Source organism: Ruditapes philippinarum, unplaced genomic scaffold (genome assembly GCF_026571515.1).
Source record: "Ruditapes philippinarum isolate M1 unplaced genomic scaffold, ASM2657151v2 ctg9463_1_1_1_1, whole genome shotgun sequence".
NCBI lineage: Eukaryota > Metazoa > Mollusca > Bivalvia > Venerida > Veneridae > Ruditapes > Ruditapes philippinarum.
The window spans coordinates 1-17,461 of record NW_026866684.1 but is presented as its reverse complement, the minus strand read 5'-3'; the positions used below and the strand labels follow the sequence as shown (position 1 = coordinate 17,461).

Sequence of the window (17,461 nt, the reverse complement as noted above, 5' to 3'; positions counted from 1 at the left end):
TCAGTTCATTCTCTCACCCTGTCTATCAGAATAACCTTTTTTTGTTGTACAAAATTACACAAGAATGAAAGGCATTGCATCGCTTTTCATTGGGCTAAGCTAAAAATTGCACAAATAAATCAATATTCTATTCAGTTCTGAGTAAATTTCTTTATTTTCCTTTGCAGAATTTTTCCATTAATGTGCTTCATTTAATCTATGCAAGAATTTCTAAGTCATTTTGATGGCAGTGGAGTTCCTTTAACATTCTTTGGGTTTGTAGGAGCTTTCTTCAGAGTAATATGTTGTTCTCCTTGAGATTCAGATTGAATGAAATTTATTCTCATGAATTTAGGTCGATTTAACCATAGATAAATAAACTGGATAGAAAATATAAACATAGAAATACAGACATTTAGCCATGTCCTACTTTAAAGACTAAGTGTTTGTATAAATTTTTCTCAACTGAAAAAAAAATAAATTTGTCACTGAAAAGATATCTTTATGTAGAATGATTGGATATTGTGAGACTTTATTCTGGTAAAATATCCTTAGTTTGGCTTTATAGTTTATTAAAATAGCATGTTTAGCCCACCTTATCACCTTGTGGAACAAAATAGCTTGATAAGCTAAAAATCAGGCATACTTTAATATTATAAACCACTTGCCACTGAAGCATTGTTTAGTAATGTCAAGTCTTTTGTTATTTTGATATCAAAGAAGTTTATTGTACAGTTTTTGTTTTATATAAGCATATAAATCATGACCTTGTTATACATTTAACATCATGTGACTCAGGCCTGATTTAAGATTTATGGATCATCAGCATGTGTGTTGTTTTTATTTTAATACTGAGAACTGTTCAGCTGATGACCTAGTTTCCTTTGTAGACTGGTGTTTGTCAACAATGTAGGTGTTTTTCCTCAAGATTGAGCTGTATCCCTCACAGGGACGTTCTCCTGTCAAAAACGTGTTGCTGAATCCTCCAAGCATAAAATTTAGCTGTCAAGTGTTTGCCACTAAATGGGAACAAGCTCTTGACTTAATTTGCTTGTACAAAACTGAAAACACATTTTGTGTCAGGAAAGAAATTATACCGTTCATGTTTGTGGCCTGATTTAAGATAGCTTAAAAAACAGCTATTGTAGTAATAACAAAAGAAAATGATGTTGAGGCTGTTTTATATTGTATATTATGGTTATGAGAAATTTCAATTTTAGCATAATTCAGAGCCTCTCACAACATCATCAGGCCTAAGACGTCTAGAACTAAATAAAGCTTGTGGTCACAATCCACAAAAGTAGGAATCCCTGGAGACAAGGCAGGAGTTTTTCTGATACATTTAAAATGTTAGAATATGATTTGGGCTTGTCTTAAGTATGCCTAAATGGCGCCTAAAATTTGTGAAAAAGAAAAACAAAATTGTTTGGACTAAAGTCCAGGATGCCTGCATGGCACCTAGAATTTGTGAAAAATAAAAATGAAATTTTGACCATCCAAAGAGTGGATATGTTATGGTTGAATGTTAACCTACCGTTGTAAATCTTGACAACTTCATTACAAAATTGATGGTCTTAAGAATGTTAATTTTTACATCATTTGTAAGCTATAATGGTGGCAAGTTCAAATCTCAGCCAAGGCAGGTTTTCTTATTATGTATTTGCATCTAATTTCTATTGAAAATTTGAAATCTTCAAAAGGATCAGAAAGACCAAAAATCTTTTTTAGGGAAAAAACACATCAATATAATATTGTATACAATCATGAATGAAAAATGTAAGAATCGGTGAATAAAAAAAGCCATATTTTTCTTCCCAACACTGTAGTGAGGTACTAAAACCCCAGAAATTTACTGCTAATGAAAGGATTTGATAAATGTTTTGTTTTTTGGCAGTAACCACACTGTTCTATATTATAAAACTTGTCGGAATTAAGACTATTTTAATGACTATATGACATTTTCTTGTGTTTTTATTGTTCATGCATCAAGTGCAGAAGTATGATATATTGCACTCTGTGTTTGACTTTAATGGAGGATGTGCATGTTATACTGACTAGGAGTGTTGATGTGGTAAACCAAGATTTATAACTTGACTACACTAAATATCTTAGTTGGTGGTATTCTGTACCATGCTCCTATTTTAATTGGAACACTTTTGCGCCAAGATGTGTAATGTTTAATGTTAATATTTTTTTTATTACTATCATTTACATTTGCTTATGAACATGTACAGTCATAATGACTGTATTCAGAAGTAAATGACCACTGTGAAAATTATGTGACTATTTTTGGTAATAATTACTTCTGATTCCTGTTTTGGGTAACTGTTATATTGGATTCCTGCTTATGGTAATATTTTTAGGTCAATCATCATAGTTACATTTGATTCTTGCTCATAGTAATATTTTTGGGTAAATGTTACATTGGATTCCTGCTCTGATGGTAATATTTTTGGGTAAATGTTACATTGGATGCTCATGGTAATATTTTTTGGTAAATGTTACAGTTGGATTCCTGCTCTTGGTTATATTTTTTGGGGGGTAAAATTATGTTACAGTGGAATCATCCTCTTGGTAATATTTTTTTTAAATGTTACATAGGAAAATGTTGGGTTTAAGGATATTTGGGTGAAGCTTTTAACTCCGGGCATTGGCTTGTCAGTTTTTCATCTTTCTTTATTAAAGACTATTAAAAAAGTTATTATAAACTTGTTTTATTGTTAAGATAAACGATTATTGACCAAAGGTATTTGTTCTTTTTACAGTGTCACATTAATAACCTCTTTACAATGTGAATGCAAGAATTGATTAAAAAATCTTAAAGTTTTTGCTTTTACAGGACTCGGCTTTACTTTAATAAAATAAGTGCCAGGGGAGTATTTTTACTGAGTACTCATATAGCTTGTTAAATTTGTTCGTATAAGGAAAAGAAAAGGTGAAAAAGTTTTACAGTCACAGTCAATTTGAATAAAACTAAACTTGTTTAGCAGTAATGGAAATTACTTTGTGTTTGGATACAGAACTTCTCTCTTCAATTTGGATTGATGGTTATAGTGTTGAAGATAATCCATTAAATAGGGGGAAAATACTTTTCCTTGAAATGTGTGGGTTGAAAAATTAAATTTTGCTCTTGTTTTTATACCCTCAGGGATAGGAATGCATTTTATAACAAAAGAGTGTTAAGTAACAGCATTTTTTTCCCAAGAACACTGGTTTTTCCAAAGAATCATTGTGATCTCTTTTTATTAACACAGGCTCTGCTGATTTGGCAGATTTTTTTGTTCAAAGTAAAAAGCATTGATTTTGAATTAGGCCCAACAAGCTTTAAAATGTTATTTTTTATTTAAAGAATGTCCTTTATTTTTGGTGTCATGACTCTGTTTCAAAGCTGAATTATGTGTTTTTGGTAATAATTAAGTACATCCACAGTAATTTAGTATTTTGTATGGACGTGTAAATACTGCTTTGTTTACGTTTTTTTGCAACCTTCATTACAAATTATTTTACATACAACACTTTTTTCCTCAGAGGCAACACATCATGTACTGTGTTCAAAAAAGTGCAGGCTGTTGCAGAAATAATAACAGAGTTGATGTGTAATATTTATGTATTTTATGGAACACTTGGATGATATGTGAACATTGGTGTTAATTGACTATGTGTTAAAGTCTATAATTCACAGTTATGGCAGATTTATGCACAGTTAATTGTGGTTTTTCAAGTGTTGCGTTATCTCTTAAGTGGGTCAAATGGAAATGAATAATATTTACTTTTTTATATGGCTAAAGCAGCTTTCTCATAGGTGATATTATGTAAGTCAGTAATTTATTTAAGTAATATGATGTTAATAACTTCAAATTACTAAAGTGGTAAAAAAAGCACAATATGAGTACATGTAGTTGATTGGAGTTAATTTTTGTGTGTGTAATGTTTGTTAAATATAAAGTTGTTAAATATAATCATACAATATATAGATACTGGTTAACTTTAACATACATAAATATTGGTTGTTTAATATATTGACAATATGCATGCACAAGGATGTAAAATAATAATGTGTGTATGAGAAACAAGCTTTTAGAGAACAGAAATACTTTATTCATGACTGTAATTTCAGTAGTTTTAAGGGTATTTTTTTCTGTATTTCAAAAAAAATTTAAGATTTTTTTAATGGAATTATTGATAGTTTTTGTTGTTGTTATTAGATTTTAATTAAGCACTTCATAAAATTTTAGTTTTTAATACAAACAATTTTATTGAAATTGTTTTGATATAATATATACCTGGTAATATACACTTGAGGAATAATGATTTTATTAAGAGGTAAACAATTCTATTTGATAAGTGGAGTAAGTGAATATTTGTATGATTTGTAATATACTCTTGCAGTTTTATTTACAAAACAGTTTTTAGGTCTGCTTTCTTGTGGTGGTCCTAAGACTAAAACTTAATATTGCAGATTGAATTTTTTGAGTATTTTATATTTTATGGTTTTAATAGTCTTTTAAGGTACCTTTTATGTTTTATATCAATATGATATATATTATGTTCATGAAATTATAAATAGATTTGTTGATTCTTTTTATGAAAAAAAAACAACAACAAAAAACAAACAAAAAAAACAACAACAAAAAACAAGAGAATAATTGAATAACAGATTTATACTTGTTCTTCCCTAAGAGTTGTTGCCCTTGTTAAAGTGCACATGTTGTCACCCTTATCTTGCATTAATGAATTCAGAGCAATTTGATCCAATATTTGTCCTGTAAACAATAAAGGTGGGTCTTATATAGATGCTGAGGTTAAGCTTTATGTTATCATTTCTTTTACATGTTATATTTTCCTTGATTGATATGATTTTATTTAGAAGGCCGCATGGTAAATAAGTTGTTACCTGAATCTTTATCTGTCTTAATGTGTTAACTTCTGTAAATAAAGTTGTTGTTATTATTATTATGTCTGTAATATATTATAGGATTTATAAATTGACCATTTGTATATTTTCAGGTCCGGCAACAGTAAGAATGGTTTCCAATAACGGTCCTCCACTGCCAATGCCAATGCAGGTACCGCCTGGTCACATGGTACAACAAATTGTAGACGAAAATGGAATTTTAACACATGTGATATTGTCGCCTCAACCACCTGGCATGATGGGAAGTCCAATGACGGTAAATTATTTAATCAGATCGAAGTTTAACCTATTTTCGGCCAAATATCTTAAATGGATATCCCCATCTTGCAATTCTCACAAAACTGTTAATCATTTTTAATATAAACTGCCTGAATAATGAACAACTCAATTGAGTGTTGCCAACTGGTCAAGTACAAAACATATTTTCTTTGAAGTCAATTGTGTGATTAGAGCTTGAAACCTTTTTAAATACATTCTTGAGGCTGCTTCCTGGGACTTGAAGTGACATAAGAGAAATGGTTAGGTTCGTACCCAATATCCAAAGTAAAAATGTGAAATTATCCTTTTAATGACAGTCTTATTTTGAATGACTGGCTTCTATTGGTTGATGCATCTTTGAATGACTGGCTTCTATTGGTTGATTAGAAATATTATTATAATTTGCCAATGAAAAGGTGCGTGCAATTCCACCATATTAAACCTATTTATCAATAATACAATAATTTTTACGCATATTTTCTTTAATATTTATTTTTCTCAATTGATAACAGGTGATTACAGGAAGTGAATGTGTTGTAAACGGTAGTTTTGCTATGATTGGTCAAAGTGGAGTAGTTTTCGTCTATCACAATATTCCGATTTCGATTATTCGAACCCATCGATTATTCGAAGTAAATATTCAGTCCCAGACACTTCGAATAAACGGGGTTGGACTGTATATGTAATTATGATAAGAGTTCCATACATACAACAATCTAAGGCAGTCTGGCCTTGATTAATTATATTGTTAGCATCATTTAAAATAAAAACCCTCGCAGTATTAATATGTAGTTACAAATTCAAAGCTTCCTTCCTAAGCTATACATTGCTTGCACAGCTTGCAGTGTATTTGGTCCTTCCTTTAACCTGTTTCGTCTTGAACATTCAAAGTGTTGTTATATGTATCAAATGACCTTGACCTTGTAGGAAATGCAGTCAGTGTGCCAACACTGCCAAGAAAGGTTGAAAATATAAGAAATATTAGCTGTAAAGGTAATGTTAATTGTAAGAGACATGTTGAAATATTGAAATTTGAAACAGCTTTAATGTCAATGCTTTAATACTGTATATAGACTTCATAATTAAAGTTGAATAATGACTTATTTTACTATAGGTAATAATATCTGTATGCCTTAAAAGTGTCATAAGACTTCTTACCATTTTACAGGTCACTATTAAATGGCTTGTAATGTACCTTTTGTTGTGTAAATAGTATATTTGTATTATAGGATTAGATTGGGGAAAAACCCACATATGCAGTGTTTTGGAGAACATCTAGAATGAAAGCATAATGCATGACCTCTAGTCAAGAAGACTATATCTGACTTAAAGTTACCTATTTGAGATACTATATAAAGTTTAAGATAAGTTTGAAAAGAGCAATTTTCTCAAAAACTGTTATATTGTCACTATTACAAAATTGGTATTAACAATGGTGTTATTTATGTATTTTCAGGGCGGACCAAACAATGCCCCACAGTATTACCCGCCCTATGGCGGTCATTACTCCAGTCATGCACAATACCCATCACCACACCATCACAGTGGGGCTCCGGCCCCAGGGGCGCGGGGAGCCCAACCACACATGCATCATCAACATGGCACTCCACCACCACAAACCTGTAATAACCATGGTCCAGTTCATCCACAAGGTATGTATTTTTAAGTTTAAATGGTACAGACTTAGTAAAGGTCAAGCTTACTGTACTGTCAAGCTTACTAGGTAAACACAGGATATGTTAAGTCAGTTTAGGCAGAACAAGTTTCTCTTTAGTGACTTCCTCACTCCACTTTGTCCCTATTCAACTCCAGCAGGCTTTATTATTTGCAGAGGTAATGTTCCGGGGACTGTTTAGTTGGACTCCTTTAAAAACGAAAGTGACGTCTGGGAAGTGAACCTGGGTGACCTGATTTACAGTCCAATGCTGTACCTATATACATACATAATGATAAATAGAAAGAAGTTTTTATCAACTTATATTGATTGGTCTGCCTCAGTTGCTCAGTCTAAACTTAATGTAAACTTGATCTTAAACTAATTGCTGTAGTTGCACAATAAATAGACTTTGTTTACCAAGTGTTTACTTAAATAACACTATAAGTCTGATTAAAAAAAAAACCAGTATTGTCCCTCTACATTTTATGAATCCTTGTAATGACATAGAAGAACTTTAAACCGTTTACCAGCTTAAACCGGAAAAATGATCAACCTTTGCCACCATGACCAATATGTATTGAGCCAGGCTCTAAAATGTTAGCAGACCAGCTTTAAATTTTTATCTTGATGTCCCAAAATAATTGGTAATGGTAGGTCAAACATCAGAAAAGTGAAATGGTTCTTAATGAGGATATACTGCTGAAGTTTGCCCCAGAAAGATTTTGTTGACATTTTATTGAAGCTAAAACTGTCTAAACAATGTGGGCATCAATTTGTTAATATAAAGATAACTCCTGGTATAGTTTGCTGGTCAGTGTAAGGTCACTGTGGTGATAAATCAATATTATACTTATTTATTTTGGCATTTAATTAGACATTGAAAGAAGTTTTACAGGTCACTAGGTGATCAAGTTATTCTACTTCCTTAATACTTAACCTAGATTATGTACTACGTTGATTAACTTATAAAAGTATATCTTAAAGTAAGACTTCAGGTTGGTTGCAAAACTTTGTCACCTGCAGTAGTCATCAGTGTTATTACCCTTGCTTATGTCAAAATTATGCATAGCATACTAAAATGGTCCTGACTTAAGCTATAACTTGGACTAGTTGTCATTTATCTTTTGCTAAGTGGGCAAAATTATATATAGCTGAGTTATCCCCCTTGAATTGATTAATATACATTTATACAAACAAATTGTTTGAAAGAATAGTCATCAGTTATGAGGAATTCTTACACTATTGTTTTACTGACATGATTGTATTGAGTGTGGGTACCGTGTGACTGTCCATTATTGAGGGGATGGGCTCTGTGAATAGTGCTCATCCTTGTTGATCTCTCTTTTCATATTGCATAATCTATGAACAAAAGGTTGTTGACACCTTTATAGGAAAAATTCTTACAGAGAAAAAGCTATTACATGCAACAGTATAGTAATATGACTGTCTGAGGGGCATTATATATGACTACAATCCAAGGACATACAATATATTAATCAATATCATCCAGACTGTTTTTCCTCAATTCTCAGACAAACGTATCTGGGAAGGGGAAAAAAAAGAACAAAAAATGAGTCTGTGTCTGTACTCTTGTTATAAAACTACAAGAACAACTGTCACCATCATAACTGTTAATAACCTTTTGATACAAGAATGGACCTGATGTCAGAAACAGTTGTTTGTGTTACTAACTTCATCATGTCGCATAGGAAGTAAAAATACTAATTTGTTTCCATTTTGCTACTTTTAAATTACAAATATTATAACATTGCTGGGTTCAAACCCTGTACATCAATGCCCTAGAGTGGGTTATGTACAGTATTGGAAGAAGAAGAAGAAACCTGAAAGGGACAAGTTGTTGTTTCATTGAGCAAGAACCTTTAAAATACACTCATTGCTCAGTACTGGTTGGTTTGTGATGTAACAGATTCAAAAGTGTGTTAATAAGCCCCATCGAACTGCAAAAACCAAACATTAAAAAAATCACACTAGCTGAAAAAAATGCACTCTGAGGCTTGATGTGCCTTTAAATATATTCTAATGAGGCATGATGTGCCTTTAATATATTAAATTGAGACCATGTTTGTGGTAATGGTTTCTCTTATAAATGTTCCCTCCCTTTCTTGTTACATATAAGTGAGACAAATTAGGTTTGTCATTTGAATTTCTAGAGATGAAATTTTTGCTCACTAGCCTTCATTTAAGGATCCAATTTCATTCCTTCTTTTGCAGTATATCGAAATTGTGTGAAGAAAAAGATTTAATTTCTGGCAGGCAAATTGATTTACAAATAGATTTATTGTTAATCAGAAAATATATTGCTAAATGCAAAAAAAAATATGTATGGTTTACACAGTGAATGAATTGATAGAAGTATTATGCTGTCTAAAAGAGAATAACTTTCCCGTTTCATTTGGGAATGGGAATGACTTCCCTTCATGTCTTGATTGTAAGAACAAGCATAGGTATTGATAATAACCCCCTTTTCATGCATGTGCAACATAACATACAACTTTATGCCAAACCTGTTTTATATATATGTGTTTACACTAAAGTCAAAACATTGTGCGATACATTCCTTTCTGCCATATGTCCTCAGTGATGATAATTTTGTCTCGATTTATTACATGTCGGTGACCTAGATGCATAATTTTGTCAACCGTGTTTTGAATTATTGAAATATATCTGGCGAGTGAAATAAATTTAAAAAAAGAAATGTTTTTTCACCCTTATTTACTGTTTCAGTTATTACTCTTCCAAGTCTGATGACTTTCTTTTTTGGCACATAAAAAGTATTTAAATAGGATAAACTGATTTGTGTCATTCAGTAAAAAATTCTTTGATGCAAAATTACATTGACATTTTAGAAAAATAGGAAAAAAGGAACAAGAATTTATTTGAAATTTATTGTCCCCTTCAGGTCACATAATGCCAATAAATGCTGTCAATTTGAATCCAACCTTACAAGACTTTTCTATAATGAGGACGCTGTCCAGGTGCTTTACCTGAAACATGCATGGAGGGGCAGCTGAGGTTGTACCCGACCTTAAATGGTTACATTATGTAGCTTAAATCTATAATGTGAACTGTTGAAAGATTGAGAAAGTGATATTGAAAAGCAGGTTTTTAATTAATAATTATAGAATACACCAGGGTCCATGGTTATAAAGAATTTTCTCCAGGCCAGTACATACATTTTGAGTACTGGTTTCAGACTATAAGTTGCAGTAACTAATGTTCCCCAATCGAGCTAATTGTAAAAGTAATACGGTATATAGAATGATTGACATAGAAAATATGTGTAATATTTGTCACTAAATGGTTTAACAGGAAATTTTCTGTATTAAATTGCCTTTATATTACCTCTATTGGTATGCCTACAATTACTTGGTCTGACATCTTGATTATGATATATACTTATACTTAAACTGTTCGTGATTTTAAAGTACTTGACACTCATTATCTCTATATGATTTTTGGCTTCCTTGCAATTTTTCTGTAATTTTTTTTTTTTTAAACCTGATAGATTGCCAAATTCAGTGGGCTTTAAATAAAAATGCCCCACCCACTACTATAGAGGAAGTTAATTTGTGTAAAATATATCGAATATAAAAGCATTTTTTTTGTTACTGTATACATTTTTGAATACTCTATTTATATTTATATTTGAAGCTTTAATTTTGTGCGAAGAACTCTTAATAAATGTACATTTGCAGTGTCAGCAAATTGAGAAAATTCTTTGACAACCTACATTTATATTTGTTAACCACCTAGATTTTGACCTTTAACTGCCTGTTAAATCCTTCCAAAAAGAATTGACCGTAGAAAAAACTAGATGTTTTAAAAAAAACACTGAATTAGCAATGTTTGTTTTGATTTCTTTATAATTATTCACTATTGGGAAAACAATGAATGAGGAAAAGTTATTGTATTTTAAATAAACAGTGAGACACCAACATGTATAGAAAGATATCAATAAATTGTACACGTTGTCAATAGTCCTTCACCTTTACATATCTCAGGTATAAATAAATACACGATATTGCTTACATTACTGTTTTAATATACTGGTTTACATTGTATTTAAAACTTAATAAACCGTTTTGGAAGTTTTTTTGGGGAAAGATATTTCTTTGTGCTAAACAGGTTTGTGTATAAATTCTATTTAATCACTTAAGACGTTAGTTTGTCATTGCATACTTGAAGAAATATGAATGAAAAGTGATTTAGTTAGGCAGACACCCCACCCACTTTCGGTTTTAAAATCCCTGGGAAATTTCAAGATTTTACAGATATTGACTTTCGATATGGCTTTAGGTTTCATTTCATTAAGTTGTGGTTTACACATGACACATTCGCATACTACTACCTGAATTATATAAAGATTGAAACAATAAAAATATTGTTACAGTCATGTCGGCATTCCAGTTGCCTTCCACAAAATGTACCTTGATCATAACTTTTTAAGTTCTTGTTTTATTTTGATGCCAACATTTTCCGGTCTTGACAATTAATTGAGTGCAAAATATTATTTTTGTTACATATTTAAATGTTTTGCTAGTTTCCATTTATTTTGATGTACATTAGCTTGAGGGCATCAACAACTTTCATATAATTAAGTTATGGTTAATTTGTACAATTGGGTGAGGTGGGCATGGGGTTGGGGGTTAAGATTGTGCAGGGTTTTTTTTATGTCAGGCATAACCTGAAGAAATCAAGTAAACCTGTCAAAAGTTGTTTGTGGGATTTGAACTCTCAGTGGTGACTGGCTAGTATTTTAAAGGCTACAACCCTAACCACTGTGACCGAAAAGACAGCATTTAACAGTACCTTAATTTGGTGGTCTGATGCCATAGGGATGCACTAAATAATTTAATTATATATTATGGTAAGCCCATTTTGTCATCAGATCACTCTGACTCACTTATCCTATTGATCTTCTGTAACAGCATTGTATTAATAGCTGGTTTTGAACCCTCCAGATGCCTCCATGCACAGATGGATCTAGCCAGATGTTGACATTAAGCTGCTGGAACCAAAAGTGATCAGTCTTTGCCATCAGTATAGAACCAGAGCCAGGCCGGCATGCACTTTCATTAATAATATCTGTCGTATTTTGCGGTTCGGATCGGAATATCCGTCCCGAGGTGACCCGCCCATGGGCGGGTGACCGAGGGACGGATATTCCGATCCGAACCGCAAACATATGTCAGATATTTTTTCTTGCATATTCTACCATATTCCATTATATTTTAAATTCTTTATCTTTATTTTCAATGAAAATTTATATCATTACAACCGTAACTACTTTCATTCAACAGCGTATGAATTACAAAATCATTCATAATGGTAAATTGACGTCATCTTTATTGTGCCATTGTACAGCACGCGACTCATCTGGAACCCCCATGCCAATGGAAATTTCCGGCATGGGTAAAACTAACGAAAACGCCAGTCTGATATGCAAGAAATAGTCTGACTAGGCTCTATACTGTTGACTGAGCAACTTCAAAGTTGTCATCTTGATAACCCCAACATTGATAATAGACATAGAATAGAAGATGAGCAAGTTTATATAAGAAATTCTGTAGATTATGTTTGAAGTACATGATTGTATCTCCTTGTTTTTGATAAAGAAGAATCAATACTCTCCAGCAGTCAATAATTCTATAGACATGGTTATTGGTATATTAGGTAATTAGGTGCACATTTTGACTACTATCTGTTGTCAATAATCAATGAATTATGTATTGTATTTGTCACCTTGTGCTACTTTTATTCCAAATATTGATAATGATTAACTTATCAGAGATAGGTCAGATGTTTTCTCTATCGTTGTCTATTTCTTTCTTCAAACACAAATTAATATGATAATCAATAAGGATGGCATACTTCCATTCAAGAGGACAGTTTCAGCTTGCCATTTTGGTTAACAGTTACACCAGTGACTGATATATAGTTAATATATTAATTTAATAAGCATTACGAAGACAGCTTTAGGACTGATTTAGATGATTTAATCTACTTTCAGGTCCAAGCCCGCCATTGAATTCAATGGACGAACGAGCGAACAGACAGAGGCAAAGAATGAGAAAGAAAGTACGCGAGAATGAATACAATAATTATAGGGGACCACAACGTATACGAAAGAAACAAGGTAAGGACAATAACAACTCTGAAGACTACTTAGATTACTGAATATCAGTGGTTCTACTCTGGTGCTTAAACTCAGGACTGTAATTATACTTGGAATGGCACTTGGAGTTCTCCTCCACTAGTAAACAAGTGATACAGACACCTGCTACTACTGGCATCAGGTGTGGTGTTGGTGTTGGTAGTTTTCACTCTGGATCATGGCAGTAAGCCACCTTGAATTTACCCAGGCACAGTTCAGCCACCACATCATTCCTGGGTATACTGTCAAGCAATTTTACCAGTACTAGTTGCCTTCACTTTCCCAAGAAACTGATAACTTCTGTACATGCCAAGACAGAGGTACATTGCTGATGATCGTAGAAAATATGACCTTCACTGTCTGGGAATCGAACCTGGATTGTCAGATTCAGTCCAACACTACACCTATTGAGCTAACAGGACGGCTGAGGTGTTAAAGGGGTTAACAGGACAGCAGTTTTATCCATAATGGTTTAACTTTCATATGAAAAGCAGAAATTATAACTTTGATCATGACTTATTACTATATAGTGATTACCTAAAGATAGAAATAGATAACTCCTTATACAATCCCCTGAGGTAAGTCCAGGTAATGTTTGTAAACAAGGTGTTAAAAAAGAAAAGAAGAAAAAACTAATCAAGTAAATTGCTGTACTGAGGCAGAAAATTATCATTTTACATTTAACATTAAAAATAATGGATTAATTATACGCTAGGGTTTATGTACCTGTAATGAATAATAGCCAGATTTTAATCTAATTAACAGAAGCTATTAACTCGTGCATTAATTAGGTCATACAAGGTTTATGGTACATTTACTTGTTTGATTACCACAAAACCACAAAAACAATGTAAAGCAATACTTTTCTTGCCAAACTGCATTATTAAAACAATTTGTGTTTAAAAAAGAAGAACAGTCATTAACTTTAAATCAGTTTTCTTATCTTAAAGAGGCCTGCAGGTCATGTTAATTTTCTGGAACTATTTTCTCTGGTTGAGTATAAAAGCTATATAAATTTTCATATACCAGTATTCCACCCCACTCTACAAAAAACAAACAACAACAAACAAACAAAAAACAAAACAAAAACTAACATATTTCTGGTATCCCCTCAGTATGGGTCTTTAATACCTTGTGTTTAAAGCTACATGCCTCCAGATTCATGCTAATTTTCATGAAAATTTTGAGAATGTATTTAAATATAAAACATTGTGAAGTGAAACTGAATTACAAAGCACTTAAAACCAATGTAAATTACCAAAATTAGGTCAAAATAATATGCAAAAATAGCCTTTATTGCATTTATACCATGGAAAATACTGCAAAATCATTCATTTATTGCAAGCAACATGGACATTATTCCTTTTGTCTTAAATCTTTTAACTTGTTACTTTAATTTTTTTAAAGCTCAGTATACATTTGTTTGTATTTTATCCCAAATTTGATTTTCTTGAAATGTTTTTGGCTCATCTTTAAAACATGCAGCTTTAAAACAAAAGAAGTAACACTGTCATGTCAAGAAATGACAATGCTTGAATTTTCTTTGTATATCTTACCACTAGTATGATGACATGATTTTCTTTGTTTTAATGAGGTCTGATTTTTCAATTTACAGACTCGCTTTTGTAATTAGGAATTTTTAACCTTTCTATTGTTTATATTGGTGAAAATAGATTCTTTAGACATAATCTATAAAGCAATTCTTGTTTATCTGTCATTATATGTTACTTCCTCCTTGCAACAAATTTGACAGGGTGGAGTAGGTTGGGAGGTTTTGTCAAATAATCATAATTATACCCCCGCACAACAAAGTTGTAAGGGGGATATACTGGAATCAGCTTGTCCGTCCGTCCGGCTGTCCGTCGGTTTTTTCTTGTCCACCCAATAACTTAAGATTCCTTTGACCCTTAGTCTTCATATTTGGCATGGAGGTTAGTCATGATTTGTAGATGACCCCTATTGATTTTTAGGTCAAAGGTCAAAGTCACAGGGGCCTTGACTTCAAAAAGCTTGTCAGCCCAATAACTTAAGATTCCTTTGACCTACAGTCTTCATATTTGGCATGGAGGTTAGTCATGATTAGTAGATGACCCCTATTGATTTTGAGGTCACTGGATCAAAGGTCAAGGTCATAGGGACTTTGACTTCAAAAAGTTTGTCCACCCATTAACTTAAGATTTCTTTGACCCACAGTCTTCATATTTGGCATGGATGTTAATCATGACTATAAGGTGACCCCTATTGATTTTGAGGTCACTGGGTCAAAGGTCAAGGTCACAGGGACCTTGACAAAAAAAGCTTTTCTTCTCAATTACTAAAGAATGTCCTGTCCGCAATGTATTGATTTTGACTTTCTTCAATTTGTAAGCACAGTAAATCATAATTTTATCTAACAATTTTACTTACTGTTCTTAAACTCAGTTATTTGGTCAAAGGCAAAATTTTCTTGAGCTTTAAAAAAAGGCACTGTCATTCTGACAATGTTGTATCTTGGGTATATCTAGCCATGAAGTGACATGTTCTATTTCTCTGTTGACTATTTTCATTTTCTGAATATGCCTGTGTTAGGGTATTTAAACCTTCTGTTACATGGTGAAGAAATTCTTTAGAATATCTATAAGGAAATACTTTTTTAGTTGTATATACTAAACTTCATACTTGCAACAAATTTGCAGGCCACTTGCGTTGTTTTTGTTAAACTTGAAACTTTACAAATAATTGAAAAATTAATCAAATAATTAAAATAAATGCCCAAATACCCTCGGAAAAAATAACAATCATGTATATAAATTCTTCTGGTTAACAGTTATAAAAAAAAATTGGACCTTCACTTGAGATAAACCACAGATGGCTATTTCATTTTAAAGTTTTGAAATCATCTAATAACACACCTCAGAATTGTAAGCCTTCAGTCTGCTTAGCAACAGATTTTAACTATGAGACAAGTGCAGACCAATATCAGCTTGAACATTCACTTGCTATTCTGTCATTACTCACAGTAGACAGAGTGAAGCTTGGAAAAATTTACCAACAGTTACTTTTCGACAAATGAATCATGCACAAGTACAAATTGAAGCAATAATATCAAACATGAGGAAACATCCTAATAGTGCATGAAATTTTCTGGGGTAATCTTTTATGCAATTAATGTAATTGTTTTGAGGGTGAGGGGTTGAATTGTTTTTTTTCTTCTGCTCATGAAGAAAGACTTCAGCTTTATGTAAACATGGCACGTGTCCAACCCATCTGTGAGGTGTGCCGCACTAAGCCTGGCACCATGCCAACCCACCTTAACATCTTTGCGGTCTCTGGCACAGATTATGAAAGATTTTTTGTTAAACTGACAAGGCGAATTGATCTCTCCATTCTTCAAACCAATAAGAAATTATCTAGGATAATTAGCACTTTACCTTTTGAATTTATATAATGGATATGCCCAGCTTTAAAGTTGGAACAGTCCATTCAAAACTAAAAAGTTTAGCAACTAAGAGTATCAATGCCACAGATGGGCAGGCTATATATTTTGTATATTTTGAGGTAAATTTTTAAGATTTTTATTGAGAATAATGTTTATAGATACATAACAGCCTACCTGTTGCTGTAAGAACATTAAGTATAGAAAGGTAATAAGTACAGGGAGTGGGGATAAAGGTAAAACAGACAAGATAGCATGATGTTTTAACCAACATAACACAAAAAAAGGAAGGATAATAAGAGATCTACTGTCTTGAAAAAAGTCTATATGTCCTGTGTGTTTATTTAATTTCCTGGTCACTGTTGTCTGCGATCAAGGGCATAATGTTTGGGTTTGCTGTATCCATTCTTTGTTTGTAGGGTGTAGTCACTTTTGCAAATGTAAAAAAGAACATTTTTATATTTTAATGAACAGGGAGGTGTGTGTGGGGGGAGGGGGTAATTATAGATTTGCCCCCACTGTCTAGCTGTCAGTCTTTGAGTGTGTGTTTAGACTGATGGAAGCAGTAATAGGTGTATGGGAGGGGTGGGGGTAGAACTTCATGCATGCTTCCTGTTACATTAAACAATCAGATTAAACAATGAAGTAAATCATTAGTTATTTATAGATTTTTATCATTTTTAGCTCGACTTTTCTATGAAAAGGGGAGCTATCCTACTCGCCCCGGCGTCGGCGTCGGCGTCGGCGTTGGCGTCACACCTTGGTTAAGTTTTTCGTACCACCCCACTTTATTTCAGAAGTATTACAAGTATGGCTTTGAAACTTACCATACTTGTTCACCATCATAACCTCCATCTACAGACAAGAGTACATAACTCTGTCAAGGTTTTTGACAGAATTATGGCCCTTTTTTGACTTAGAAAGTGTATTGAGCTTGGTTAAGTTTTTTGTTACCACCTCACTTTATTTCAAAACCATTGGAGGTATTGCTTTGAAACTGACCATACTTGTTTACCATCACGACCTTCATCAACAGACAAGAGGACATAACTCTGTCAGTCA

General features: G+C 32.6%; 1 protein-coding gene across 1 annotated transcript in view; it reads left to right on the top strand.

The window, feature by feature from the left end:
• Nucleotides 1-12,966, top strand: part of LOC132733339 (fibronectin type III domain-containing protein 3B-like) — a gene marked incomplete at its 3' end in the record, with an annotated part of 31,054 nt that extends 18,088 nt beyond the window's left edge. The window contains 3 exon segments of the mRNA XM_060719977.1: nucleotides 4,987-5,150; nucleotides 6,609-6,804; nucleotides 12,841-12,966. Coding sequence (XP_060575960.1) covers nucleotides 4,987-5,150; nucleotides 6,609-6,804; nucleotides 12,841-12,966 — 486 coding nt within the window.
• Nucleotides 12,967-17,461: the final 4,495 nt, after the last annotated feature.